The 27500-nt window shown below is 41.8% G+C and overlaps 5 protein-coding genes across 5 annotated transcripts; 2 read left to right on the plus strand and 3 right to left on the minus strand.

The window, feature by feature from the left end:
- Window positions 1-2067: 2067 nt before the first annotated feature.
- LOC134177603 (zinc finger MYM-type protein 1-like) lies at window positions 2068-4574 on the minus strand. Its single transcript, XM_062644415.1, has one exon. It carries the CDS (start codon window positions 3652-3654, stop codon window positions 2068-2070), a length of 1587 nt encoding a protein of 528 aa, XP_062500399.1. The 5' UTR covers window positions 3655-4574.
- On the minus strand, window positions 3731-4780 carry LOC134177709 (zinc finger MYM-type protein 5-like). The gene is made up of 4 exons (XM_062644519.1): window positions 4722-4780; window positions 4573-4655; window positions 3873-4400; window positions 3731-3813 (listed from the first exon to the last, which is right to left on the minus strand). Exons 1-4 carry the CDS (start codon window positions 4778-4780, stop codon window positions 3731-3733), a joined length of 753 nt encoding a protein of 250 aa, XP_062500503.1.
- Window positions 4781-5775: 995 nt separating this feature from the next.
- LOC134177810 (complement C2-like) lies at window positions 5776-9949 on the minus strand. The gene is made up of 9 exons (XM_062644622.1): window positions 9835-9949; window positions 9318-9665; window positions 8908-9276; window positions 8686-8853; window positions 8442-8630; window positions 8173-8376; window positions 7923-8114; window positions 6957-7862; window positions 5776-6898 (listed from the first exon to the last, which is right to left on the minus strand). The coding sequence occupies exons 1-9, from the start codon at window positions 9947-9949 to the stop codon at window positions 6009-6011; spliced, it is 3381 nt and encodes a 1126-aa protein (XP_062500606.1). The 3' UTR covers window positions 5776-6008.
- A 2075-nt stretch (window positions 9950-12024) lies between these two features.
- Window positions 12025-12676, plus strand: LOC134177915 (uncharacterized). Its single transcript, XM_062644727.1, has 2 exons — window positions 12025-12163; window positions 12228-12676. Exons 1-2 carry the CDS (start codon window positions 12076-12078, stop codon window positions 12674-12676), a joined length of 537 nt encoding a protein of 178 aa, XP_062500711.1. The 5' UTR covers window positions 12025-12075.
- A 2336-nt stretch (window positions 12677-15012) lies between these two features.
- LOC134178017 (GTPase IMAP family member 9-like) lies at window positions 15013-15954 on the plus strand. Its single transcript, XM_062644830.1, has one exon. The coding sequence runs from the start codon at window positions 15013-15015 to the stop codon at window positions 15952-15954; it is 942 nt and encodes a 313-aa protein (XP_062500814.1).
- The last annotated feature ends 11546 nt before the right edge of the window (window positions 15955-27500 follow it).

Genomic DNA, 27500 nt, shown 5'->3' on the forward strand with positions numbered 1-27500 from the left:
GACACTGAGCTGTCGCCTGACGAAGTCATGCAGCCACTCGTGGTCGCCTGCAATGAGTGAGTGCATGGAAGGAATCAATTCCGTGTTTTTTGTTACAAAAGATCGCTTTACTAAAGAAGAAGCAGATACGTGGGATGTTATGTGGCAAGTTCTATTTGGAGCAGAAGTCTTGGAGTTTAGCAGCATCATCAGAACAAACCTTTTGCAATTTCGAGATTCGGCGGCAGTCGCAAAGGACAAAGGCAATTACAGAAAAACAACAAACACACGTGAAGAGTTTTGGCTAACGTTAATTAACGAAACGATGGACAGAATAAACAAGACTGAGTTTTGTGGAGGTGCCACTGCAACGAGGAAGGTGTCGAAATTTTGTTAGAGAAAAAGTGATGCTACTCAGTAGAATAATTGCAAACGAGCTAGCTTTCTGTTCTCTGACGGACTAAAAACTGGGCTGGGAACCCACTAGAAGAAGCTCGTGCTCTGAAACAAGAAAAAGGCGTTGACATTTACACTATAGCTTTTGGAGTTAACGAAAAGAGACGAGTTGACAAACCTGCATTGCAGAAACTGGCATCGAATCCAGAATATTATTTCTATTTAATGCTAGTGCAATAAAGTCAGCATTGAATAGCGCTTTAAATGTATCGATTGGTAAGAAAAGTGGTGCGTTTGCGTGCGTGCGTGTGTGTGTGTGTGTGTGTGTGTGTGTGAGAGAGAGAGAGAGAGAGAGAGAGAGAGAGAGGGAGAGAGAGAGAGTCTGTCTGTGCGTGTGTATGTGCGAGTATGTGCGTGTGTGTCCGTGTGCGTGTGCTCGTGTGTGTGTGTGTGTGTGTGTGTGTGTGTGTGTGTTTGTGTGTGTGCGTGCGTGTACATGAACCCGTACGTGCGTGCATGTGGCGTGTGGGATGTTTATGCACGTGTGTGTGGGCGTGCATGCGTGTGGCGTGTGGGGTGTTTATGCACATGTGTGTGGGCGTGCATTCGTGTGTTTGCTTGCAAATGTGCGTCAATATGCGTCAATGCGTGTGATTCTGTGCGTGAGATATTTTGGTATGCATACTGCTGCTCCAACTTATAGACACAGAGAAAATGGAGTGTGTTTTAAGAAAAAGGTGCTTGGCCTTGGGTGGCAGCAATTTACAAGAAAACTTCAAACAACCAAGTATTCCACTGCGGAGGCGCTCTTACTAGCGACTGCTTTATTCTGAATGCTGCTCATTACGCTAGTAGCTTTAAGCTTGACATTCTAACAGTCGTCCCCGGCGACACGGAGCGTTATTTCAAGAGAATACAGCGAGAAAACATTTTCTTTTGATCAAATCCAAGTCCATAATAGCTATAAACACGACAGTGGAAGTTTAAACTATGACATCGTGCTGTTACAATTGAAATGCAATTTATCTTGTTCTTCGTACGTTCGAAAAGTCTTTTTGCTCGCCAGAGAGGACTTTGGCTACTACCGAGCAGGAACACGCTGCATTGTAGCAGGATGAGCAGCTACTGAAAGGAGAGAAATAGGAGCAAAACATACTCCAAAACTACCAGCTTGAAATAACTGCATCTTTCAGATTGCAGATAAGGGGCGTGTTTAGCCATCACATCTGGTTATGTCAAGCATGATATTACAAACTACACCGTTTGCGCAGGAGATGGCACCGGCGATAATGATGCTTGCGATGTTGATTCTGGAGGGCCTCTGTTTTGCAAGCGCAACAAAGATACAAAAGACGGTCTTGACACCTACGTCGTTGTGGAAATAGTCACCTTGGGAAAGAATGTTTACTCAACTTGATGGATTGGGTTCAGAACGTGTTGGACATAAACCAATGCAAGCAAGGGTTCAGCGAAGACGACAAAAAAAGCAATGTCTTATCCCTGCAGTTAGCTTGCTTTGATGCTAGCATGTAATTTCAGTTTTTGCTAGTTACTTTAGATCAGGGGCGTAACTAGCATTAAAATTTTACCGAGGCAAGTTTTATATCAATAAGGCAATATATTTAGCCTCAAACTACTAGTAGTCTACTACATATATACTTTAATTAATTAATCAAAGTGAACGTGGAGCCTCTATAACGACAATTGCCCCAATCGGCGGTGTCCTGTACAATCAAATCTTTGTAAGACATTCTCTCTGCTTACAGCCACGTCTCTATGAATATATAAAAGAGCTAAGCCACACAGTCTTTCTTGCGTCATTGTTGATCTCGACCACTCCTTCAATCTCCGGAGAGCCGAAAACGATCTTTCGCACGGCACGGAACCAACAGGAGATGTTAGAATAAGTTTGAAAATCTCATGAATATTGGGGAAATATTGACTGTCTGCCATCTTTGCGGCATCCGTTAATGTTACTCTCCTGTCTTTCTCAGGAAGTTGAAAACATTTGGTTTTCCAAACTTCTACTTCAGGCTCGAATGTAGCTCCATTTGGTAAGTCTGGACCATAGAAGAGCTTAATTGAATTCACCTCAGATCTTGTTATACTGCTAACACTGCTAGGAAGAAGTCTATACCCAATGAGCATTGATTCAGATGTATCAGGGAAGCGATTGTTGAGCTCTGTCACAGCGTGATCAATGAAAGGGTAGTACACGTTTCTTCTGAAGTATGCCACAGCGCTGTCCTGTTCCGCAGTCTGCATGCCAGCATTGCTTCTGTAGGTGCTTCTTATTGCGGTTCTAGGTTTATCAATTTGGGCATCCACCTCGCCTGCAACTGTTTGAACTCTTTCCCATAATTCTTTAAACTTGTCTTCACGTCGTTGCGCAGAAATCGTTGTGCGAAGCAGCTTGGCTGTTTGATAAGCCTTCAGAACGTCACAGTTTGGAGATTGCAAAGACTTCGTCAGAGGATCACAAAAGCTCAGAATGTACTGACTAACGACCAAGCAAACAATAAAACTAGAGGACTGTAAAAGTCTGAGGTAAGATGAAGCTTTCGCCCTCGAATCAGTGCCAGAGCTCTCTGCAACAATATCTTGCAGTGCAAGGTATATGGCTTTGTATTTGGCCGAGACACTGGACAGTGTTGCCAATCGAGCCGACCACCTTGTCTCACACAGTACTGGGACTTGCCTTGATGACGATTTACGAATAAGCGTATCACTTAGTTTCGAAGTTTCCTCCTGTTCTAAGTTTTCTTCTAGTTCTTCTTCTGGTTCTTCTTCTTCCTTGTCTTCTGCTGTAATCAATTCAGCTATGTCTCCTGCTATCAAATGCCTACAAAGGATAACTTTTCTTTTTGGACTGCCTCCTAGAAACCACGTCAGTGTTCCTAACGAGTTAAACAAGTCCTGAATTAAAGGGACTTGCCTACAAGAAGATGCAATAACCAAATTCAGTCTATGTGACCGACAATGCTGGTATATAGCCTTTGGTTGTAACTGAAGAATTCGAGCAGAGACACCGGAAACTTTTCCTGACATAACTGCAGCACCGTCGTAGCCCTGGCCACGAAGATAACGAATATCCAAATTGCACTCTTTCATAAAATTGACAATAGCATTGAAAATAGACAGAGCATCTGCACAATCCAATTTGACGAATCCTAAGAACTCTTCTCTCACTTGAACCTGACCGGGTACAGAGTCGTCAACAAACCTGATACAGACTGACATCTGCTCTACGTTAGCTGTATCTGTGCACTCATCCGCCATCAACGAAAACCATTTAGCGGCATGAGCATCTTCCAGTATTTTGTCTCTCACCTCAACACCGGCTAACTCTATCAGCTCATTTTGTATTTTCGGGCTCTTGTAACAGGCGTTCTTCTTTCCGTGCTCTAGATGACTTTTCAGAGTAGGATTGAACTGAGACTGCCAATGGAGGAAGTATTCAAAGTTACTGGATTCTTTTCTCAGAACTTTGTCCCAACTGTGACCCCGAAAGGGAACATTTCGCTGACCGAGAGCAATAACGACATCTATTACAGCTAGAATAATTGCTCGATTACGTTTGACTCTCTCTTCATATTCTTTAGATCTGCTGGTACAAATATCATTTTTCTTTCCTTCGACCACATTCTTGAAAGATAATGCTTTTATGCAAGCATTCTTGTGAATTTCACTTTTCTCATGACAAAGCAGTACACCACGCTTTACTCCAACTGCGTTCTTCCAGTCACAAAAGCCAGTTGTCTTGAAAGCAGTAGCAGACAGTGACTCATCACCAAACAGCACACAGTAGCAACAAAAGCAGGCGTCAGTACTAGGAGAATATCTCAGCCATCTGTATTGACTCTCCCACTCTGGATTGTAACGACGGCCGCCCGTGCTCTGAAATTTACAACCGGTGGGTGGACACCATTTATTTTGCAGCAGGCATATCTTGTCAACGTCGGAAACGACTCTGCCTACGTAGTAGATCGGATCATTCACTGACACTTCTTTGTCATGAGCAGTATCTACAAAGAAAGTGTTTACAAGCGCTACGGTATTACCACCTGTTTCAGTAGAATATGTATAATATTATATGAACCTTATTACATATTCTTAGCATCTATGACGATAACACATTGTTCGATATCGCTCAGTAATTCGCGTCTACTAGGATCACATTTAGCATTGGTACTATACCTTCTGCAGAATTCACTACAGTCTCAAACGGGGACGCAGAATGTACAGTTTCAGGCAGATCGCTTAAATCATCGGAAGATGTCCTGATGAGAAGAACAAGTCACGTACCCCAAAGGGGACCCCATACTTCTGCAGAACAACTTTCTTACCCAAGACATTGCAAAAGAGATAGTTGCTTCTTTTTCTTTCTCTTAGATGGTGGCTCCATCTTACTTGGCAGTCAGCTGTAGGTTTCTCGAGCCACGTGTCTTGCAAGTGCTTCACGTGCCAAGAACGTGCGCTAAAGTTGAGTATCAGAGAGTTTACGCACGCGGTTTCAAATTTGAAAAGAACACGATAGCAGATTTTGTTAGTGCAGAATGTCATATCTTCTGCTCCTAACCTACATGCAGCAAAATTTTTGCAACGCCACACCCTTTTTTTTTTACCGAGGCAACTGCCTCGGTTGCCTCATGCCTAGTTACGTCGCAACACCCATTCAAATAATTTGCATCTGCTGATGATCAGTGTCGTTGCCAAACGTAAACTTCCTGTTTATTATCAACAATGAATAATCGTTGATTGTTTTATCAAATGCATTGCAAGTACAAGCAGAATAAAATTGCAGATTTAATGATATTTTTCATTTTAGAGTAAAAGTTACAACTCATTCGCCCACGATAATTTGACACATAATATTCAATATGTGTTAGGCGGTATCGCTGTATTCGGTATTGGTGTAACAAAGGACCTGCATGAGATACACAAATATGGAATCTTGTTACTCGAACTAGTTGGATCACATAAAATTATTCTAGTATTTGCAAGTGTCTAGCATTATAAAAATTACATATTTTTGTAATATGGGCTACTTGTCGGTCTTACTATATATGTCCGTTTCAACATTCTAAACACTTAACATTCACAACCTATTTACGTTTAGATTAAAAATTTCTTGGTCTCTTTACAACAGAGTCTTAGAAATTTTTGCAATTTTTTGCCATTACATTTTGGAATTTGCAAAGCCAAATGCTGCAAACTCTCTAGCAAGTGTGGCGCAGCGTCTCTATAAGTCTTAAATGTGTGGTATATTGACTCGATGTTCTCCCTTGATTGTGATTGTTATCTTAGTTTTGCAACAGCATTAGTTAAAGGGAAACATTATTGTTTTAATAACTCAATGTGTTTATAGTAAGAGTCTAAACCTTTATATTAATCGACAACATTACATATGAAATTTTATTGCTAAATATATTAGCCACGTTTGTTGTACAGCTGCTAATGTCTAAACTACCTTGGCGTCAGAACAACATTTCTAACGCAATTTCAAGCACCACTACCGCTGCACAAAGACACAGATCTGCATCACGAAACTGCAGACTCTTTCTACGTCAACTCTAAACTAATCGCAAAGCGTCCAACACTACTGTCAGTTCTTTAGCAAACGAGCACTACACTTAGTACAGTTTGATTGGAGGTTCCGGACACAGGTCTGTCTCTTTTGTGTCATCCGGTGCCAGCGGACATTTGTTTGTGTCCATCACCCATTTGATCCAATCCATCAGATTCAGCACATGTGTAAATATGCCGTACTTCCTGGGCTGTCCACACCCTTCTCCCCAACTGACTATTCCTACGACAACGTAACTGTCATCTTCGCTTTCCTTTTGCTTATTGCGTTTACAAAAGAGAGGACCTCCTGAATTACCAACACAAGTGTCATTGTTGCCAGTACCGTCTCCAGCGCAAACTGTATAATTTGTGATATCTTTTTGAAATTGAGGCGAAGTGCTGTTTATGCAAATGCTTTTGTCTGCAATGGGAAGATGAAGTTCTTTCATGGATGTCGATTTTGCGCTTGAATATCCACCTAGTTCTCTCCTATCTGTAACTATCCATCCTGCTACTATACACTGGGTCCCCGGTTGGTAATAGATGTTGTCCTGTTGAGTTGGCAAACAAACTTTTCGTACGTATGGAGAGCATTTGACATAGCAATGCAACTGTAGCAGAGCGATGTCTCCACTAAATGAGATTGGATCATAGTGCGGATATATGAAAATTTTTCTAAGAATGAATGTTTTCTCGCTAAATTCTTTTACAAACCTCTGCGTGTCACCGACAACAACTAAGAACTTCTCAATGTTGTGAGCAAAGAAGCAGTGAGCTGCAGACAAAATCATACGTTCGCTAATCAACGCGCCTCCGCAGTGAAAAACGGGATTGCCTCGTTCAATCCTGTAGATGGCAACCACCCAAGGCCACGCACCTGTTTCCGAAAGACACACGTGATGGTGTTTGTTTCTACATGCTGGAGCGACAGCTCTACCACACGTTTTGCAAAAGTCTAAAACAGGCGCCGTAAAAGACAGTTGTACCAGATTATATATCAAACAAAATCTTACCAACATTAGTTGTAAATGCTTTTCTCAATGCAAATCCTAGGTTAGATGCGTTTCTCACTTTAAAATGATAATCGGGATTGGACGCGAGCGTTTCCAGTGCTTTCGAGTCAATTCTTTTACCTTGCTGCCCAACTCCAAAGGCTATAGTGTAAATTTCTATTCCTTTCTCTTTCTTTAGTTCGTTTGCTTCTTTTATTGGGTCTCCTGCCCAATTGTTTACACCGCCAGAAAACAGAAATATGGCTTTTTTACATTGTGGTCTACTTATTGGAAGCACTTTTTCTCTAACGAATTTCAATACTTTCCTTACTGCTGTTGCACCTCCACAAAACTTAGTCTTGTTTATTGCGTTAATCGTTTCAACTAGAGTTGCCTTTTCTCCCAGATTAAATATGGGATGCACTCTGTTATCGTATGTGATGAGAGCTACTCTCGCAGTATCATTTCTAGTAGCATTGTTGTTGATATTAAACAGAGCTGCTGAGCGACCCACGAAGTCCAGACTGTCATTGAAGTTTTCTTCGCCTACGCTTTTTGAGCAATCTGCTATATATATTAGATCAATGCATCCTTCTCCAACAACCACTGTACGGCCTCTGCAATCTGGTGACGCAGGAAGTTTATTGTCAGTCTCGGTGGGCAAATTTGTTTCAACAGTTGATGCGAAAGCAGTTGGGCTTTGAACAGTTGAAGCGCAAGCAGTTGGGCTTTGAACAGTTGAAGCGGAAGCAGTTGGGCTTTGAACAGTTGAAGCGGAAGCAGTTGGGCTTTGAACAGTTGAAGCGGAAGCAGTTGGGCTTTGAACAGTTGAAGCGGAAGGATGATTGTCAATAACGCAGGCTCCCACACGGTCAGTAAATGTTTCTTTTAGTTGAAATGCTAAACCCAATGGAGACTTGAAGTCGCCTGCAATAATTTGTACATTGTATTCATTCAAAGTGCGAACTAGATTAGCAAAATACATACTTTCACAGTAACCTTCCTTGCCATTCCAAAACGTGTTGTTTTGCTTATCAACCATACAAGTACGCAAGTCTGTTCCATAATATGTAAAGCCAGGTTTACAGCCAAATGAAGCAAGACGCCCTTCCGCAAACGACTTTATTCTACGTATTCCATTCTCCGGTTTTCCAGGATCCGGACAAACGTGAAGATTTTCTAAACGCAGTTAAGCCAGAGTAGAAAATTCACTAAAAAATTCTAAAATTAGGCGTACTGTGACAATTGTGCTCTGTAGAGTGTGGCTTCCAATCGAGATCTTTAGTGCAAACGCGATAAGGAATGCCATCCAAGTTATACCCTTCTGGACACGTGTAATTCACTCTTGATCCGACGAGAAACGTTGCTCTGTTCTCGTCATCTTTAAACGATGTCACTCCTCTTGGAGTAGGAGGCGGAGGTGGAGAGGTACAGAAATAGTCTGCAATAAATTATGTCTCATTGGCAATTTGATGATTTCTTAGACATGACTTTAATTAACGACACCTTCACATTGTGATGGGTTAGTAGTTATGTTCCACTTGCCATTGCAATCGCACAACGCTGGCAATAATTTGAGCGAATTCGAAAGCTTATATCCTTGTGTACAGTAGAGACTCACTTCTTCTCCGATTGCCACATTGGTAGATGCATTTGAAACTTTCATATTCAATGGCAAAGTGCAGGAACTCACAGCTATCAAAGAAACAAATGATAAAAGGAAGGAAGAACAACGATATAGTTCCAATACATTTGCATGTAGGAGTGTTTGATGGCGTCCATCTTCTGTCAGAGCAAGATCGCTTATTACTTCCGTAGAGTTTAAACCCATCACAACAAGCATATTTGGCAGTCCTACCAAAATTTATTAGACTCACAAAACCATTTTTGAAACTCTTTGGAATAGGACAATGAAGACCTACACAAAATAGTATTATTACGATAATACTAATGAATAATTTAAATGATTTACCTTGTGCAAGAGCAGCAACGTTTAGTGAAAATCCTTTCCCCCGGTTTCGTCGATTAGAATAAAATTCGATTGTAAGTCCAGGTGTGTTTCTAAATGTTAAGGATTTGTTTCTTTTAGTCTTTCCATAGTACTTATGTACTTGGCGGTCCGATCTAGACGCTTCCAAAGATTTCTGAATGATCAGTTTGTCTCCTGATTCTGCAGTACCGACAACCTCGATGTTGACACGTGCTGATAGTAGTAAATTCGCACTGCTGACGAACATCCATATGCAGTCCAATTTGTTCGGATACTTTTTTGGAAAGTTAGGAGACTGAATCTGCTCTGATTTTCCCTTACCTGGGTTCGTATAAAACAGATTTCCACAATCTAAAATTAAAATATTTTATTAATAACAGACCTGTTATTACCAGCAGTTTTGCAATTACCAGTAGCTTTAAAAGATGCGCTTATCAAAGGATTCTGCCCACAACGATCTGTTATAACGTTTACCGTCATTGAACTCCCGGATGATACAACATCTGTCGGACTGTCGCCTTCTCTGCAGCTAACAATGAGTGGAGACTTCTTTGAAGTACCATTATAAATTTGAACTTTGTCTCCAGATCCAAGAACAAATTTTGAGAACGTAAGTCTGACTCGCTTGCTTGCAACAACAGTTAACACCCACGTGCAGTTCATGCATGAAGACACCTGCTGGTCAGGAAATCGAGATGGCTCGTCCTCAGAAAAGATCGGTTTTCCGCATATCTCTAAAGCTACACACAGCGACAATTGCGAGTGAGCGGTACCGTGTTGATCAGGTGATTAGTGGTGTTTGTGCAACAGGCGCGTGACTAGTACAACAAAGAAAACGAAAGTGTACAGTTCGACAAGACAGCAACTAAGCTCAATTGTTAAGTGCGTCTGAACCTCGCAGAAACTTACCAGAGCATTGACACGACGAGCATTTGCTTCTACCATTGCAGGTGTCACTTTCTGCCAATGAAACCTGCAGGCATGCTAGAGCAGTCACTCCTAGAATGAGGAAACTGAGTTTCATCTCTTTGGTGAAGTTCCAACAAGCCGTAGAGTTGTATTTGACTGCAGCAAATATTTGTCGCCAATTGTCTCCTCGAATTCTGCAAATGGAGGAGGGGTCTTGATAAATCTACTGATGAGTTAGTGATGAGTGCCAATGACCTCACCAAGTGGGAACCGTCGTCGATCAAGCGTAACACCTAAAGCGAGTTAGTCTGAATTACAAACATCCTGCAGATTGCATGTAAATTGACTTCACTTATCATACTGTTATACTAAGTACCAACCAACTAACTGTACATATTAACAACTATTGCAAGATAATGCAATTATCCGGAAACTGCAAGCAGACTACATTGTCTTGCATAAAACTCTGAACAGATAGTAAGGATAGGCAGGCTTTTAGTATATCTGTGGGAAATCAGTGTAGAACTAGACTACAAACCACAAATCTAACAAAAAAACTACAAAAATTGATTGCAAACAGAATTACTTATTCAATCTAATTTCGATACTGATATTGTAATCGTATAAACTAATTTAGTTGAGTTGAAAAATTTTGTGTCGACAGGGCACCTCAGTTACTCTTCCGACATTGCACGAGCTCCCTGTATAATTAATTAAATAGAAGCGACAGCCATCATGATGAAGCTCGCTTGGAAATGGCATGCAGCAAACGGCTTTTGTGGAGGCAGGTTTGAAACAACATTTTGTTGATCGATGTTGGAGTATTCAACCTACCGACATCTATATTTCAACCTACCAACAGACACCAGCAGGCTAGAACGCTACTAAGGATATATTTTACATTAGTCTCGCGTAGCCAGACCCTTTCCGCCTGGTCACACTTCCCGGCTCTGTACTTATTACTCCACTGATTTTTTCATGCAGGTGGTTGCAGCAAATTAGCACATATCTTCATGGAAAGACACACCTTCTTGCTAAACGACTTTTTATACAGCACACACAATAAATTGGCTACGCTGCAGAGTAACCTACGCTCTACTGAGGTTTTGTATTATGTGCAACGAAAGTCAAAAGGGGAAGGGCTGGCTGCGTGAGACTACTGTACTACCGTATTCGCCCGTAATAACGATCTGGGCGTATAGAAAAGAAATACTTTTTTCTGGGCATATCCTAGGGCATGGGCGTTATTTTGGTCCTAGGCGTATACATGGTCACTAAATGTTGTCGTCTGGCCAGTCATCATCTAAATACTTGAAGACAGAAATAGCACAAATGCTTGCAATTATCCACTTCCAAGATCTAAGGTACTGGTATCCATTCAGCATCAACATACACGCAGAAACTAAACACTATACACACGTGGTCGGACTGAAGCCCATCAAAAGCATCAGGGGCGGTAATTGCAACGAAGACATGAGTCTAGCGGCAAGCACTCTCACTCAACATTGACACCAGCTCATCAAACGCACACAGACGGAGACGAATGTTCTGCGGACCCATTTTGTTTTGTCTGCGCGTGCGTATTACGGGCTTATACTTGCGGATGGGCGTATATACGGGCATGGGCGTTATTTCGGTATGGGCGTTACTACGGGCGAATACGGTATCTGTTCATGGCATCAATGGTTTCAACTTCATTTGGTAGGTACGTACAATTTAGTAAATTTTTAATAAACAGCGAAACTATGCTTACATATTCAGCGGTACACTTCTACTATTCTAGATACAAATTTGATCACAGTCTGGAAATACGGTATCCAGGTAATTTGTAAACATTAGTAGAGTGCGTTGACAGTTTCGTGATCAGCGGCTTAGTATACTGCTGTATGTGGACTTCGTATCTATCTACATTGTACAGTATACTTGTACAGTTTGTGTCTGTCCAGTGTCCCTAGATCAGCCTCGCAAGTTGGGGCCGGGGCATGAAAAGTCGTATCCGGAGTACATGAACTGCTTGCAAAAATTAATTTTGAGCTTACAGTTGGAGGGTGCAATACTCTCTCGGCCCTTCCAGCTCCGCCGCTTGCCGCTAGAGATATACTGATATCTTATCCGGGTCTTTGCTATACAATACTTCTAGCGCGAGGAGGATAAGGTCTGGACGCTAGCGGCTACTGTACTGCACATGGGTTGTAGGCTCTGTCACTCTGCATATGAATTTTGCAGCAGTACAGTAGACCGATGGCACATCGCACGTTTGCACGACGGTTCGTCATCTCTCTGTTGCTGCTTCTTCTCGTTTTCCTTCTCTCTCTCATTCTACTTCCTTGTATATATATTCTTACTTCTAAATTTTTGAAGCGTTTTATGGTCATCTTCGTTGTTGTTGTCAGGTTTCTCCAATGAGAAGAGCCGGGAAATTCAAAAGATGGTAACAGTGACGTCATCGGACGACACACTGAAACGCAATTGCCGGTCGATTCTGGTGCTCGGAGCTGCTACATTGACCAGATTCCACGCTTCTCGTTGTTTGGCGCTGCGCAAGAATGTCGACGTTATTGGAGTGGACAATCTGCATGGACGTGACAACCGGACGAAGACAGAGCGCGCATTTGATCTCTACCGGTTGGGCATATCAATTCATTCTGTCGACGTTTGTGAGGAAGGGTATGTAGCCGAACTTGTGGAGCAGCACGGAGTGTCGTGTTTTGTGCACGTGATTGATGATGAGGTCAGTCTGTCTGGAGGAGGTGGTGGATATGATGTGGCTGCACAGTTTGAGTGCTTGGCTCACAGTCTTGAGAAGATAGCAGGGAAGGTGAAAATGAGCTGCATTTGTTAATTTTATTAATTGTTGATTGTATAATGTGTGTGACTGTGTTTGTTGTCTGTCTGTTTGTTGTCTGTGTGTCTGTCTGTCTATTAGTGTTTAACAATACCTATGAGGACTGGTTTATCTTTTAAAATTTGTGATTAAGTGAAAGTGAAATCTTTCCTTTTTGTCTCATGTCTGTCTGTCTGTATGTTGTGATTGTCTGTCTTTGTCTGTCTGTCTGTCTGTATGTTGTGATTGTCTGTCTTTGTCTGTCTGTCTGTCGTCTGCTTGTCGATTTGTCAAATCCATTATTTTGCACGTCAATCCTACATCTGGTAAACAAAATGGCAAACTACATAAAATGTCAGCTCAGTGTACAACCCATGACTCATATTTAGAAGTTCAACCTATCTGGCTTACATTTGATATTTGTACATATACGCTATCAAAGCTGATAAGGTAGCTAAGTTTAGCAAGCTTTCTCTTTATTACTGAATACATCAGCATTACATCTTTGAGATGTTACGGCAAATAGACATCTCCAATATGTCTTGATTTTGATGGAGTGACCTTGCAATCCTTGTCTCTTGAACGTGACAGATATTCAATTCTTGTGGAGAACCGTCTGGCCTTCGTGACCCCAGTAACCGAAATGTTCCAGCACTAGTGGTATCTGTTTAGGATGTCACCCGGGTACAGTTCCGAGCTGTTTCTCTTTTTCTTAAGGCTGTTACCCCGCTTGTCTTGGCAGTGCTGAACAAACTATTCTGTTAGTTCCAGGGATGAGCGATTATCTGTCTGTTGATCTGCTGTCTGTTGTCGGTACGCGCGCGTGTATGTGTGTGTGTGTGTGTGTGTGTGTGTGTGTGTGTGTGTGTGTGTGTGTGCGCGCGCGCGTGTGTCTGTGTCTGTGTGTGTGTGCTTGCGTAGTGTGGCGTCTGTGGCTCAGTTGGTTAGAGAGTTGCGTTTGGAGAATGGTAACAGCCAGGATGTTGAGGTTGTAGGTCTGCGGACGAGAACAGACGTAATTTCCTTGGGAAAGACATTTACACACAGTTGCCTCTCTTGACTCAGGAGTATAAATGAGTACCTGGTTTTTGACTGGGGGGGGAATAGACCTCTGGCTTGGCAGAACATCACGCAATATATACGGGTTTGTGTGGACTTGAAGTCCAGTTCCACGGCTGCACCGGAGTCAGTGCCCTTCGATGCTCTGGCCATGCATCAAGGGGTTTGTCAGTGCGGCCTAAAACACCGAGTATTCCCGGGGTCCCTACCTAGAAATAGGCAGGAGGTGCTATCTTCAGAACCTTGCAAAGGACATATCCATATTCATGTGTGTGTGTGTGTGTGTGTGTGTGTGTGTGTGTGTGTGTGTGTGTGTGTATGTGCGTGTGCGTCCGTGTGCGTGTGCTCGTGTGTGTGTGTGTGTGTGTGTGTGTGTGTGAGTGTGTGTGTTTGTGTGTGTGTGCGTGCGTGTACATGAACCCGTGCGTGCGTGTATGTGGCGTGTTGGGTGTTTATGCACGTATGTGTTGGCGTGCATGCGTGTGACGTGTGGGGTGTTTATGCACGTGTGTGTGGGCGTGCATACGTGTGGCGTGTGGCGTGTGGGGTGTTTATGCACATGTGTGTGGGCGTGCATTCCTGTGTTTGCTTGCAAATGTGCGTCAATATGCGTAAATGCGTGTGATGCTGTGCGTTAGATATTTTGGTATGCATACTGCTGCTCCAACTTATAGACACAGAGAAAATGGAGTGTGTTTTAAGAAAAAGGTGCTTGGCCTTGGGTGGCAGCAATTTACAAGAAAACTTCAAACAACCAAGTATTCCACTGCGGAGGCGCTCTTACTAGCGACTGTTTTATTCTGAATGCTGCTCATTACGCTAGTAGCTTTAAGCTTGACATTCTAACAGTCGTCCCCGGCGACACGGAGCGTTATTTCAAGAGAATACAGCGAGAAAACATTTTCTGTTGATCAAATCCAAGTCCATAATAGCTATAAACACGACAGTGGAAGTTTAAACTATGACATCGTGCTGTTACAATTGAAATGCAATTTATCTTGTTCTTCGTACGTTCGAAAAGTCTTTTTTCTCGCCAGAGAGGACTTTGGCTACTACCGAGCAGGAACACGCTGCATTGTAGCAGGATGAGAAGCTACTGAAAGGGGAGAAATAGGAGCAAAACATACTCCAAAACTACCAGCTTGAAATAACTGCATCTTTCCGATTGCAGATAAGGGGCGTGTTTAGCCATCACATCTGGTTATGTCAAACATGATATTCTGAGTTCACGTAGCGCGTGAACAGGCGGTAGTATCCCGTATTACAGAACGCCTGCTCGTGCATCTCACGGCGGCATGTCTGTCCCCGAGGCTCCGTCTAACAACCGAACTGTAGTTCTCGTTGGAAGAACGGGAGTAGGAAAATCGGCCTGCGCAAACACTCTGGCGGGTGCCGATCTATTTGAAGAAAGCAATTTGTCTGCGAGCCAGACGAAGCTTGTCAACAGCCAAACTATTCGTGTGGATCGCTCGGGTAAAGAATACAAAGTGAAGATTGTCGATACAGTCGGTATCGGTGACACCGAACTATTGCCTGACGAAGTCTTGCAGCGACTCGTGTTCGCCTGCAACGAGTGCGTGGAAGGGATCAATTCCGTGTTTTTTATCACAAAAGATCGCTTTACCAAAGAAGAAGCAGATGCGTGGGACGTTATGTGGCAAGTTCTATTTGGAGCAGAAGTCTTGGAGTATACCAGCTTCATCCGAACAAACTTTTTGCGTTTTCGAGATTCGGTGGCAGTAGCAAACAACAAAGAGCAGTTACAGAAAACCAACAAATATGCAAAAAGAGTTTTGCCTAACGTTAAGTACTTTTTGCATGATGACAATCCTCCTTCTGAGTACGACGGCAAAACTACTCGTGAAGATTCACGGGAAATTTTGCTTAAACATCTGATCGTCAATTGTGCAAAAGTATTCCATCCGCCGGTTCTCCGTGAAATCAAGGAAAGAATTTCCGAGCATGCAAAGGCACATCAGGATGCAAGAGATAAGATACGACAATTGGAAGCTCGGCTGGAAGAAACTTCTAGTGAAAGAGAACAATTAAGGATTCGTGCAGGTCTAGCGCAGGCTAACAATAATACAGCAATAGACAGGAATCTTGTCAATAGAGTACTATTGACTGTTGTGGTGCGCCTTGTGCAGAGAGAAAGAGAACGACAGGAAAGAGAACAAGCTGAGAGGCAAGGAATGTTTGAATTGTTGTGTGGAGCATGTAGTTGTTCAGTGATGTGATTTGATTTGCTATTACTGCAAAACTTTACACTGCATAGAGTAACAACAGTATTTGTGTGTGTGTGTGTGTGTGTGTGTGTGTGTGTGTGTGTGTGTGTGTGTGTGTGTGTGTGTGTGTGTGTGTGTGTGTATTTGATATGTAGATATTGCAATAGCATGCATGCAGTATTGACAATAGAGTCCACGTTCGCGACAGGGCCAGTCTTTTATTCGAGCACGGCTTCTAATTCGATCACGGTCTGTTATTTCCGGAAATATAAATTTGTAGTGATCTAACGTTAACTAATCTCTCTATATTGACTGACTATAATAAACACGTATGTGAAATAATGCAATAACCTGTAAAATTAATATAAACAAATCAGTAAAATTCATCCTGTCATTATGTACGAAAATGGTCTACTCAGTGGCGTAGCCATGCTCTGAAGACTGGAAAGAACAGCTAGCTAGCGAAGTACGCCGCCATGCATTGTGAATGAAATTTGAGGCAGAATCCATTCCCTAGCTAGAAATGCCTTCACTTCCACCAGCACCAGCGGTACCCCATGCATCAAGCTGCATCTAAGCTTCAGCTTTCTGGCTTTGTTTAGGTCTGCAGTGTTAACTGCACGATCTGTAGATCTATATTAATTAAGTCAATGTCTAGTAACCTAGTAACGAACGTCGTGACTGAAATCTTTGGAGGCTCCCTACCTATGTCACTGTTCTCCTGTGCTGTTCGCATGCATAGTCTTGAAACAGTCAGTCTAGAAAGTCCAAAGACTGGCATAGCAGCCAGTCTGTGGTAGCAAATCAAAACCTTCTGTGCGATCTGATCAGATGACGTGAGCAAGCTGCTAAAAATGAAGTGCTCTAGCTACACCTTCGAGCGCTATTCTAGCCCTTGTTGTGCTTTACACCTTGGTGTAAAGCTATACACCTACTCACTGTTAGAACTAAAGTGCTATATTGACACCTTTCAGTGCTATTACTGACAATGTAAAATTTTGCTCCGATATCGGTGCAAATTTTACGCCAGGAGGTGTAGCAATAACACATTACCTGCCTCGATTGCAGAGAATTCCGTCTACATACATGTGAGTGACTGAGCGTGGATTGCCAGCGACATTATGGAAAAAGACCGCGATGCAGAGGTACCGTATTTACATTAATAATTGCCATGTGCATAGCGCTCAACTTCCCAACTTACAGACTAGGGGTTTGTTGCAAAAACCGATTGCGCCTCGTCGCGAGCCGTCCGTTTTCGTCTACGGTGTCACCTTCCTTCTTTGCGAGATGTACACACTGCATTCGTGCGTGATGCCTGCACTACACGTACTGAAAGGAGATTCCTCATGGGTGACAACCAAAGTTGCCAACTCACACGCACTAACTTGCGTGAGTCTCACGCAAGTTTTTTCAGGTCACATCCTCACACGCAAGGAACCCAGATCTCACGCAACTTCTAGATTGCTGGAACTAGATCCAGGCAGACATGTACAGTGAACCTGTAGCTACACACCGTAGATTACGCAAAAATCTGTAGTGTCTGATAGTAACTACTGTAAACTCTAGTCCGGAAATCGAGGACGCATGCAATAGTCCCGTATATTGCAGCTCGCGATACATATGCAAATGGTTGAATATTACGCCACACGCTCTTGAGGAAGCGACCAACAGTGAACACCCAGCAATATAGTTTACTGTTATAAAAAATTACGTATTTAGTTGTTTGTGGCCACGCCCATATGCAGATATAATTACCGATGAAAATCTGAGATCTCACGCATTTCCGGATTCCTAGTTGGCAACTCTGGACAACTAGACTCGTACCCAGTCCTCCTCCTCGCTCGCGCTCCACGTGTTTGGCACGTGCTTTCTCTTCCACTCACCAGGAGAACTGGTAACATATTATGTCACGTGAAGAACTAGTTCTTCAAACGTGTATGTCACGTGAAGAACTAGTTCTTCAAACGTGTATGTCACGTGAAGAACTAGTTCTTCACGTGGTAGGTTTTCGGTGTATTGATTGGTCAAAACTGCAACGCGAGACGAAAAAATGTTGTCACTAGGGCACGCGTAGGATCCTATTAGAATGCATTGAGTCGCAATTAGGCCACAAGAAAAAAATAGTTGTTTGACAGGAACTTCCGCTCAAAATTTCGTGCGCGCGCGCATTTTATTTTTATATTTTATTATTGATGTAAACTACAATGGTGCACTGATTATTTATTAAATATTTTAAATACTACTATTAAAACACTAGACAAGAACTATTAAAAGTCATCTACTTGTAATCTAGTCCTTCTCCGCATCTCTTCCTCCTCTTAAAGATCAGTACAATCACTAGACACACATTCAGACGAAGGAGAAGCTAGCCCGACGAACAAACCATCTAGCGTTGACTGGGAACAGAACCGAACAAACCGACTAGGAACAACCGTAAAAACACCAAAAACTACACTAACGGACAACAGGAAAGAGCCTCCACAACAGCAGACTCTCTTTGACAAGCTCATGGCTGACACGATGCGCGCTATAAAGAACCCGGACAAAGCCCGGATGTTTAGCGGAGATGCATGTAGAAGAAAATCTATCACAAATACAGCCTATTAAAATGATACACATACCTGAATAGAGCAGAAGTCTGTTGTTCAGTTTTTTAGACTACAAATATTTGCGCATGCGTACAAATAAATAATAAATCCGTGCGGAGCCGAAAATCGGTGCGCGCGCTCCTGTCAAACAACTAATTTTTTCTTGTGGCCTTGCCTTGACAAGTAGACGGTTAGTAGCAATGGCTGTCGTCACGCAAGGAGCAAACTCACTAGTGTCTCTGCAACGACGTCTTCTCCAGCCGGAAGTAACAGAGACGTCTCTAGCTGCTCAGTACGAAGTGAATGGTAGCCAATAGACGACAGGAGCGCGTAGAAGGTGCATTCGCTGCCGCTAGATAGTGAAGCTATAATGTTCATGAAGCGAGGATTTCGCTCGTTGCAACGAAAGCGATCTACTTTGTAACTCTAGTTTCTGAACAGTCCCTAGAAAGAGCGTAAAGCTTCGTGTATTTTGTGTTGGCTGGCGACGTTTAGCGTAGTACTCTCGTGAGACTACTTACTCGACACCATATTATCAGTGCAGGTGGCAACAATTTACAGGATCGGTTTCTAAATATACTAATGAAATAAATGGTCACATGACATAATATGTTTCCTGCCAAAACACGTGGAGGGCGCGCGAGGAGGAGGACTGGTACGATGGACAACCCACCGTATTCACGACCGCCATTTTGAGTCATGTGATTCTATAGCGTGCTCGTAAAAGTAGACACCTCATCAAGTAAAGCATGTGGTCTCCAAAAAGGGCGCTGGCGGGAAATGGGAAACAATTAATCATATTGGAGTGGCCTAATATTATTGAGTTAGTAGACTAAATAAATGTATAAATAGTACATTAATCAATTTTAAATTAGAATTAAATTTACTATAATTAATTAATTAGAGGAATTTATATAGATTAATTAACTATATTTAAAGCAATTCTTGTACTACTAAAACAGCAACAAACATGTCACTCCAGTTTCAGATGAGTGAATCACTTGTCGAGACTAGATTGGGTGCATCACCTGATTGAAAACAGTGTTCTAATGTATTGTTATGATTAGTTAATTAATTATCTTATTTGGATGCTGCTGTTAGTGGCGAGTAGTTCACTTAACCGGAGTAAGTCGAGTGCTTCACCTAACTGAAAACAGTGTCATAGTGTATGGTTAGCAATATAATTTGGTAACAGTAATTATGACATATTGATTAATTAATTAATGAATTGGATAATGCTGTTAGTGGCGAGTGATTCACTTACACTGACTAAGTTGGGTGCTTCATCTAACTGAAAACAGTGTCATAGTGTATGGTTAGCAATATAGTTTAGTCACAGTAATTATGACATATTAATTAATTAATTGGCTATTACTGTTAGTGGCGAGTGGTTCACTTACCCTGACTAAGTTGGGTGCTTTACCTAACTAAAACAGTGTCATTGTGTATGATTAGCAATATAGTTTAGTAACAGTAATTACGACAAATTAATTAATTAATTAATTAATTAATTGGCTATTACTGTTAGTGGCGAGTGGTTCACTTACCTTGACTACGTTGGGTGCTTCACCTAGCTGAAACAGTGCCATAGTGTATGGTTAGCAATATAGTTTAGTAACAGTAATTATGACATATTAATTAATTAATTACTTGGATGCTGCTGTTAGTGGCGAGTGGTTCACTTATCCTGACTAATTTGAATGCTCCGCTTAGCTGTAAACAGTGTACTAACCTAACCTAACCATCCCTGATCCTCGATAACCTCGCCTAACCCTGAAAGAAAATGATGAGTACTGGTTGAACCGCGGCTTGCATCATTGATTCCTGACGAATGTCCAGTTGTCTCAAGTTTGTGTTAAACACATAACTCTATACACTCTATTTCTGATTACTAGTACTTGCTACCTTGTACTTAGTAACACTGTGTATGCATGGGATGTCTTTTAACCTGTAATGTGGATTTATCAATACATATTTGCTAGAATAATCAGATGAGAATCATTGTCTAGCTTGGTTCAGAGTTCGGACGCATTTTTGTGCTAATCTTTACTGCAAGCATGATAGAGAAGTGGAATGATTCTTGCACAAGATTTTGGTGATGGGGCAGCAAGAAACCAAAGTGGGTGGAAAACGAATGATTGAACTTGAACAGAGATATAGCACTGAGTTTAAAGACATTGATAATTCAGGTATAACTGATATAATGGATTTAGGTTTACTTGTAATGTTGGTAACACCCGGGGATTGCGAAGTGTTGAGCGCTGTGGTGTTCAGAAACTCAAGGTTTAGTAGTGCCCGGATAACGACAACGGTCAGTTGAATTTCGATCCTTACGAACGTCTATCTCGGTCTTTCAACGGTTGTTGCTGAGCGTACAAAAGTATTCGATTACTCTACACTTACTGGTGAGTGAATCTATGGCGCGTAATCGTAATGGGCTTCTTGAGCACGTACACGCATCTAGAGTACTTGTAGTCCAGGGTTCGGGAAACCGGTCGCCAAGTCGCCAAATGGCGATCTCTGTTACAGGAATGGCGACTATAGTCAAGCCTAGGAAGTCGCCATGCCGTAGGAATGGTAGACCTTGACGAAGATCGACTTTACAAATTTCCGAGTTTAGTAGGAGCTTGAAATCTAGTACGGCGTAATCTGGGTACACAGAAACCTCAACTTTTCTGTCTACATGAACGTAAACCGTCCACCCGTCTGTTCCATGGTCTCGATGCCCTGAAGCGCGTGCACAAGGAATGACACTTACCTGCGCCTGGGAAACATTTAGGCAATTAATTAATTAAAGAAACCGCACACTAGGCTCGATTTTGACTAGCTTCCCGTACAATGGCGTGCATTCATCACTTACGAAACTTGAAACGTGCAATAGAGGTAGAACCAAGAGCAATTGTAGCCGAGACCGGTGAATACCAATATTCCCGGAAGCCAGCTACTAGTTTCTTGTAACTACATTTGATGGCTCTGATACCAGACAAAGCTCCTGCAAATGTAGCTGTGGGCGCAGACGGAAATTGTCTCTATCGTTGCTTTTTGCTGGGCACGAAAACTGCCATTGAGAACTACGGCTTCGCACTGTTTGTGAGCTCATGCTCAATACGTCAGTGCTGTAAGGTACACGCGCTGACAAGGTGTCAGGGAAGTCTGGCTTCGCTCTGCCTCACAATCTATTTGTCTAGTGTTACTTATGGTTAAGAACGAAGATAACGGAAATATGGCACGTGTACATGACGTCTGCACAGAGAGACTGGTGGCCCAGACCGTGGCCCAAACTGTTGGTCAGTTGGTCAGTTTATACACTCTAGGATGTCCAAACCCTTGAACCTAGATATTAATCTAGAGAATGAAGCACATTCTGTGCCTGCAAGTGGTTACGTATACATTGCCGCATCATACTATTGAAGTAGGATGAGTGTAACAAAATGTAAGTAGACTGTTTACTAATAACTTCTGAGCATCACAAGTAGGCCTGGCCCACGCACATATATTGAGGGGCGTCGCATAATATGAATTGCTTTGCCGACCAACATTTCTTAGGTTTTTGAACCCTGTTGTACTGTAACTGGATCAATTTACAGTACTTATAATCTAGTATGAAGCAAACTTTGCTTGTTTGATAGTTACAATTAACAGATATGTGATGTTGAGAACTGTTTGGTCATACTACTGCTGAGCATGTGATGGCCGGCTTGTTAATTAATTAATTTGCGAGGTTAATTAACTAATTATTTATTTGATATTTCTAGAAATGCTACTCTTGTTCATGCACGTTTTTGCATTCTATTTTACTGTTTTGAAAATATTTGTAACATTCACTTTTTATTCACTTTCAAACTTGCAGGCAATTGAAACTAGAGGAAGTGCAGAAAAAGCATGTGTATACTTTGTAGAAGTAGGCGGAATTCTAATCCTAATTTTATTAGGACGTACATCATCGCCCTGCAGGGTAACAGTTTGTGTGATCTAACTAAGTATACTGTCAGCCATGTTCACTCTGGTTAGGAGGAACTGGTGTGTGTGTGTGTGTGTGTGTGTGTGTGTGTGTGTGTGTGTGTGTGTGTGTGTGTCAAGTCAGATCCAACCATTTCTTAAAGAATTACTTTTTGTATAATATCTGCTGCAGGAACTACTAGTTGATCGTCTTCTTATTTCGACTGGAAATAGGTGGTCACCCATTATGTCATCCAGTGATTCGGAGCATGAGATGGCCAACGTGGCTTCTCAAATATTCTAAGTATGGCGAATACTGTTTCCTGCTGTTCAACAAAGTCTAAAACTGTTTCATAATTATATCAGCTGTTGGTGATTTTGACACTGTGAGAGAGCTTCTTTTGCTTTTACAATAACTTTTGGCAAAGTAGATTGTGTTGTTTATACTGATTTGAGCATAATGGCTTCTGACAGTAGATGTGGTGTGTACCTCTGGTTCCATTCCCAATTTTCTGATTGCTGCATTGAGTTGCACTTGTATGGCATTACTCGTTGTCATTTTCCTTGCAGCACTTTTTGGTTAAATGAAGTCTGTCTGCAATCAACCTGTTGGGCTAGATCAACACACTTCTTAGTAGAGAGAATCTAATTTTGAGAAGGACTGACAACAATGACATGCAGTTATTCGTACCTGGTTATGGACTCTAGCAAGCCAAAGTTTTTTGGAGTTGTTATAGCTGCTGGTGGGAATTTGTTAAGCCAATTCGTTGGCAATAACTTTGGCACCGTTTCCATTAGAGCAATAGCATTTGTAATCTGGATATGCGTAAAACGTAGCATGCAGTATATTGTGTCATAACAATCAATTCTTACTTGACTGCATGCATATCGTGTACCATGTACTAACTGTCGCATCATTCCATTCAAATTCAAACCAAATTAGAGAATATTCCCAGAGTGGACCCCAGTCATAGATTTACGTGAGTTTCATTATCAAAGCCATTGCGTGCTGTTCGTTTCAGAACCTGTAGTCGTCTCAATTGGTTAGTTGTGATGGTTTCAGCTCACTAACGCAGTTACTGATGTGCAACTTGCTTTGTAGTAGACTATGACAGAAGAGGGTAAATCTACTTTTCGTGTCGACAACACCAGTAACGAAACCACAGTGGACTTTGTGTATGACTATTACGAAACATCTGAAGACGGTAAGAAATGGAAAACTATAATAAACGTAATCTAATTAATTAATTAAACTTTATTTTGTATCTCTAGTTTTGTCCAGTTATCCTTTCCATGCAGTTGTTTGGATGTTACTTTCAATAGGAATTATAGGCAATCTAGTGGTTGTGGTGTGGAGAGTCACACGGAAAAGAGATCAAAGATCGTCTCCTCTCTCAATCCTCATCATCATGCTATCAGTATCAGACTTCTTGTATTGTGTTCACTTGCTTCTTCTGGAGAGTTTAGTGGTTGATGTTCATTTAGACCAAACAAAGCATCTGTCACACAGCTCTGCTCGCAACATGTGCTTAACAAGTGGATGGCTGTCTTGGTTTTCTTGTCTCACAGCTCAGTGGGCAACTTTCAATATTGCAGTTTACTCGTTTCAAGCACTAAGCGGGTTCTGTTCTCGTTGTTGCTGTTCACTAGTTCGCAAGCGAAATTTGGTCATCGCAATCATCTGCCAAGTTTTGATCAACATTGCAGTGATTAGTCTTTACGTGATGATTAGTTACGAAGGCGTCTTTCCTGATTACATTGATAGCCTGTTTGGTCTAACACTACAACATTATCGCAAGGATAACGTCCAATTTAACATTTACTCAAAACGTGAACGTATTACCGAAATTTTTGGACGTTGCACTTTGGCGCAGTCAAATGGATTTGGATATTGCTTTAACTCTAGTAGGTCATTCACTGACGACAAGCAGACAACGATCTACAATTCCAGTGAATGCATATTTACTGGTTATAACGTCATTACTGTTATGTACTCGAACAATATTAGTCCTGCATTAACACTATTTGCATTAATCACAGCTTCTCTAAGTACTGTTCTTACATTGACGTCCGCTTTTCTCTATGTATTTTTGTGTCTAAAGCTCCGTGCAAGATCAGCAAGCATAACTGCAAGATCTGACATGCACAAACTTCAATTGCGTTTGAGTATAATTGTTCTTCTGAACACTCTGTGTTGGATTCCTGTGACTGTACTACATTGGATAGGCAGTCTTGACGAAGCTAATACAACAAATGTGAATTGGCTAAACAATTCTACTGCAGCAAGTGTTCTTCTCATGTCAATCAGTCCAGCAATTAATCCTCTCATCTACACATTCACAGGAAAGAACTTTTTACATTCAATTCGCAGACGAATGAAATGCGACATATCTCTGAGACGGAACAATTCCAACCACCACGACGATCACATTAGAGCAGTTGAACGTTGCAGCTGTATTCCATGCGTTAGATGTGTTTATCGAGATGAAGAGAATGATCCAGGCTACTGGCATACTGAAGATACTTCTGACTGGAATTCTGAGCAGAGTAGACTTCTGCAGTCTACTAGCGAGTCAAGTGAAACTAGTTAAGAGATTCACATCAGCTACTGTTGCATGGCTAAAACAATAAAGAGTAGTCGTTTTCAATGTGCATGTGTCTTTAAATTCTATTGCTGTTGTATGAACGTTTGCTGATAAGATTGTACGCATACTCACTAGATCATATATGTTCTAGACACAAGATCATATGTTAAATGATATTTGCCATCTGGGAGCGTTGATGATTACAATGTTAATATTAATTGATATCAGCGATCAACAGTGATTCTATCCAGTTGCAAACGTGTATTTAGTGTTGTTTTGTATCTCTAAAAATACTAAAATACACGTTTACTATCACGATTTGATATCAACAAAATAGTCTAAATTGCTATTTTACAATATTATACAACTTATACGTTTTTGTTAAAAATTAACTAATTTAAACATGTATAACACTAATTGTAACAAAAATTGTAACCAATATTTAATTAGTTAAAAATTTTAGAAATGCATTGAGTTACGAATGTTACAATCAACTTAGTTAAACGCTGTAATGGCGTAATTACTGTTGAAACGTTAACCAATTTTACAAACACACCAAACTATATTTTCGCTCCAAAACGTGTGTGTGTGTGCGTGCGTGTGTGTGTGTGTGTGTGTGTGTGTGTGTGTCTGTGTCTGTGTCTGTGTCTGTGTCTGTGTCTGTGTCTGTGTCTGTGTGTGTGTGTGTGTGTGTGTGTGTGTGTCTGTGTGTGTGTGTGTGTGTGTGTGTGTGTGTGTGTGTGTGTGTGTGTGTGTGTGTGTCTGTGTGTGTGTGTGTGTGTGTCTGTGTGTGTGTGTGTCTGTGTGTGTGTGTGTGTGTCTCTGTGTGTGTGTGTGTGTGTGTGTGTGTGTGTGTGTGTGTGTGTGTGTGTGTGTGTGTGTGTGTGTGTTGTTTCTCTGCCTGTCTGTCTGTCCGTCCGTCCGTCTGTCAATCTGTCTGTCTGTCTGTCTGTCTGTCTGTCTTTCTGTTTGTCTGTCTGTCTGTCTGTCTGTCAATACATATAATTTTCATAAATGAGCTACAGCACCAAAGCAATAGCTAATCTAGCTACGTGTCCATTACATCTAGTACAAACATGAAAACTGGTTAAAACTATAATTCACACTAAATACACTATGAATAGACGAAAGGGACCTATAGCCCCGGTCTCTAAATGTCTGTCTGTCTGTCTGTCTGTCTGTCTGTCTGTCTGTCTGTCTGTCTGTCTGTCTGTCTGTTTGTCAGTCTGTCTGTCTATCTGTCTGTCTGTCTGTATGTATGTATGTATGTATGTATGTAAGAACTAACATACAATTGCCTCTCTCTCCGGAGTGTCAGTTCTGTCCAGCAAGTATGAAGTATGAAGTATAAAGGACATAGTACAGCAAGTATGAAGTACCTGGTGACATGATAGAGTGACTGATGAAAGTTTAGGGTATAGCAAGTTTAGTCATTGCGGTATCGAACCTGGGCCCTATGGGCTCTTGTAACCAAAAAAAGAAAAATGTCTGTATGTCTGTGAAAGAGAGACTGTGTGTGTGTGTGTGTGTGTGTGTGTGTGTGTGTGTGTGTGTGTGTGTGTGTGTGTGTTTGTGTGTTTGAATGTCTGTCTGTGTCTGTTTCTCTGGTTCTACGTATGACATCTTGTACAAGTTAATATGTTGATGTTTTTCCTAGCTTGGTTGTGAACTTAGACGTATTATTGCCTTTAGACATTATGAACAATCGACTTTCTTGTCGACTCCCTCTGAGAAGTGGTCTGAAACATGTAAGATAACTCAACCAAGGACAAAGAGAGTTGAAGGCAGGTGGCAAAAGAATGAATGACCTAGTCAGAAAATATGAATATGATCTCTTGAATACGAATGTGGGAGGTAATTGATCTTGATACTAATGCAATGCATTATGCAGTTTCTAAGTGCCTTGCTTCGATGAAGGTTATACTCATGTACTATTGTCATGCAAACGCCAAATACCAGCTATAGATGCTGTGATCAAGTATTTATCGGTATGAAATTTTTCTGCAGTTGTCGTACATCTATGTTTTGCAACATATAGACACTTTGCCTCAAACTTACTAGCTGTGACATCTTTGCACTCTTGTATAATACACACACACACACACACACACACACACACACACACACACACACACACACACACACACACACACACACACACACACACACACACACACACACACACACACACACACACACACACACACACACACACACACACACACACACACACACAAATGGATACGCAGTTCAGTAGAGTACTGAAGATAACACCACAAACCTATTTCTAGGTGGGCTTCCAGAGCTACTCGAGTTTTAGGCTGCGCTGACGTACTCTTAGGTACTTGGCCAGAGCATCCAAGGGCACTGACTGTGGCGCAGTCTCAAGAGTAGACCTCAAGCCCATATGTACGCATACTGCATGATGTTCTGCCAAGCCAGCGGT

Source organism: Corticium candelabrum, chromosome 1 (assembly GCF_963422355.1).
Source record: "Corticium candelabrum chromosome 1, ooCorCand1.1, whole genome shotgun sequence".
NCBI lineage: Eukaryota > Metazoa > Porifera > Homoscleromorpha > Homosclerophorida > Plakinidae > Corticium > Corticium candelabrum.

What these genes read in the sequence shown, in the direction of transcription:
- LOC134178017 (XM_062644830.1), top strand. Translation starts at nt 15,013, where the DNA reads ATGTCTGTCCCCGAGGCTCCGTCTAACAACCGAACTGTAGTTCTCGTT.
- LOC134177603 (XM_062644415.1), bottom strand. Translation starts at nt 3,654, where the DNA reads ATGGCGGATGAGTGCACAGATACAGCTAACGTAGAGCAGATGTCAGTC.
- LOC134177810 (XM_062644622.1), bottom strand. Translation starts at nt 9,949, where the DNA reads ATGAAACTCAGTTTCCTCATTCTAGGAGTGACTGCTCTAGCATGCCTG. An exon ending in AAACACTCCTACATGCAAAT is followed by an intron (nt 8,631 to 8,685) that starts GTATTGGAACTA and finishes TTTCTTTGATAG; the next exon opens with CTGTGAGTTCCTGCACTTTG. An exon ending in CAAGGAAGGTTACTGTGAAA is followed by an intron (nt 7,863 to 7,922) that starts GTATGTATTTTG and finishes AAATTATTGCAG; the next exon opens with GCGACTTCAAGTCTCCATTG.
- LOC134177915 (XM_062644727.1), top strand. Translation starts at nt 12,076, where the DNA reads ATGGCACATCGCACGTTTGCACGACGGTTCGTCATCTCTCTGTTGCTG. An exon ending in CTCTCTCATTCTACTTCCTT is followed by an intron (nt 12,164 to 12,227) that starts GTATATATATTC and finishes TGTTGTTGTCAG; the next exon opens with GTTTCTCCAATGAGAAGAGC.
- LOC134177709 (XM_062644519.1), bottom strand. Translation starts at nt 4,780, where the DNA reads ATGGAGCCACCATCTAAGAGAAAGAAAAAGAAGCAACTATCTCTTTTG. An exon ending in TGTAGTGAATTCTGCAGAAG is followed by an intron (nt 4,401 to 4,572) that starts GTATAGTACCAA and finishes CTTTCTTTGTAG; the next exon opens with ATACTGCTCATGACAAAGAA. An exon ending in TGTTCCCTTTCGGGGTCACA is followed by an intron (nt 3,814 to 3,872) that starts GTTGGGACAAAG and finishes CTCCATTGGCAG; the next exon opens with TCTCAGTTCAATCCTACTCT.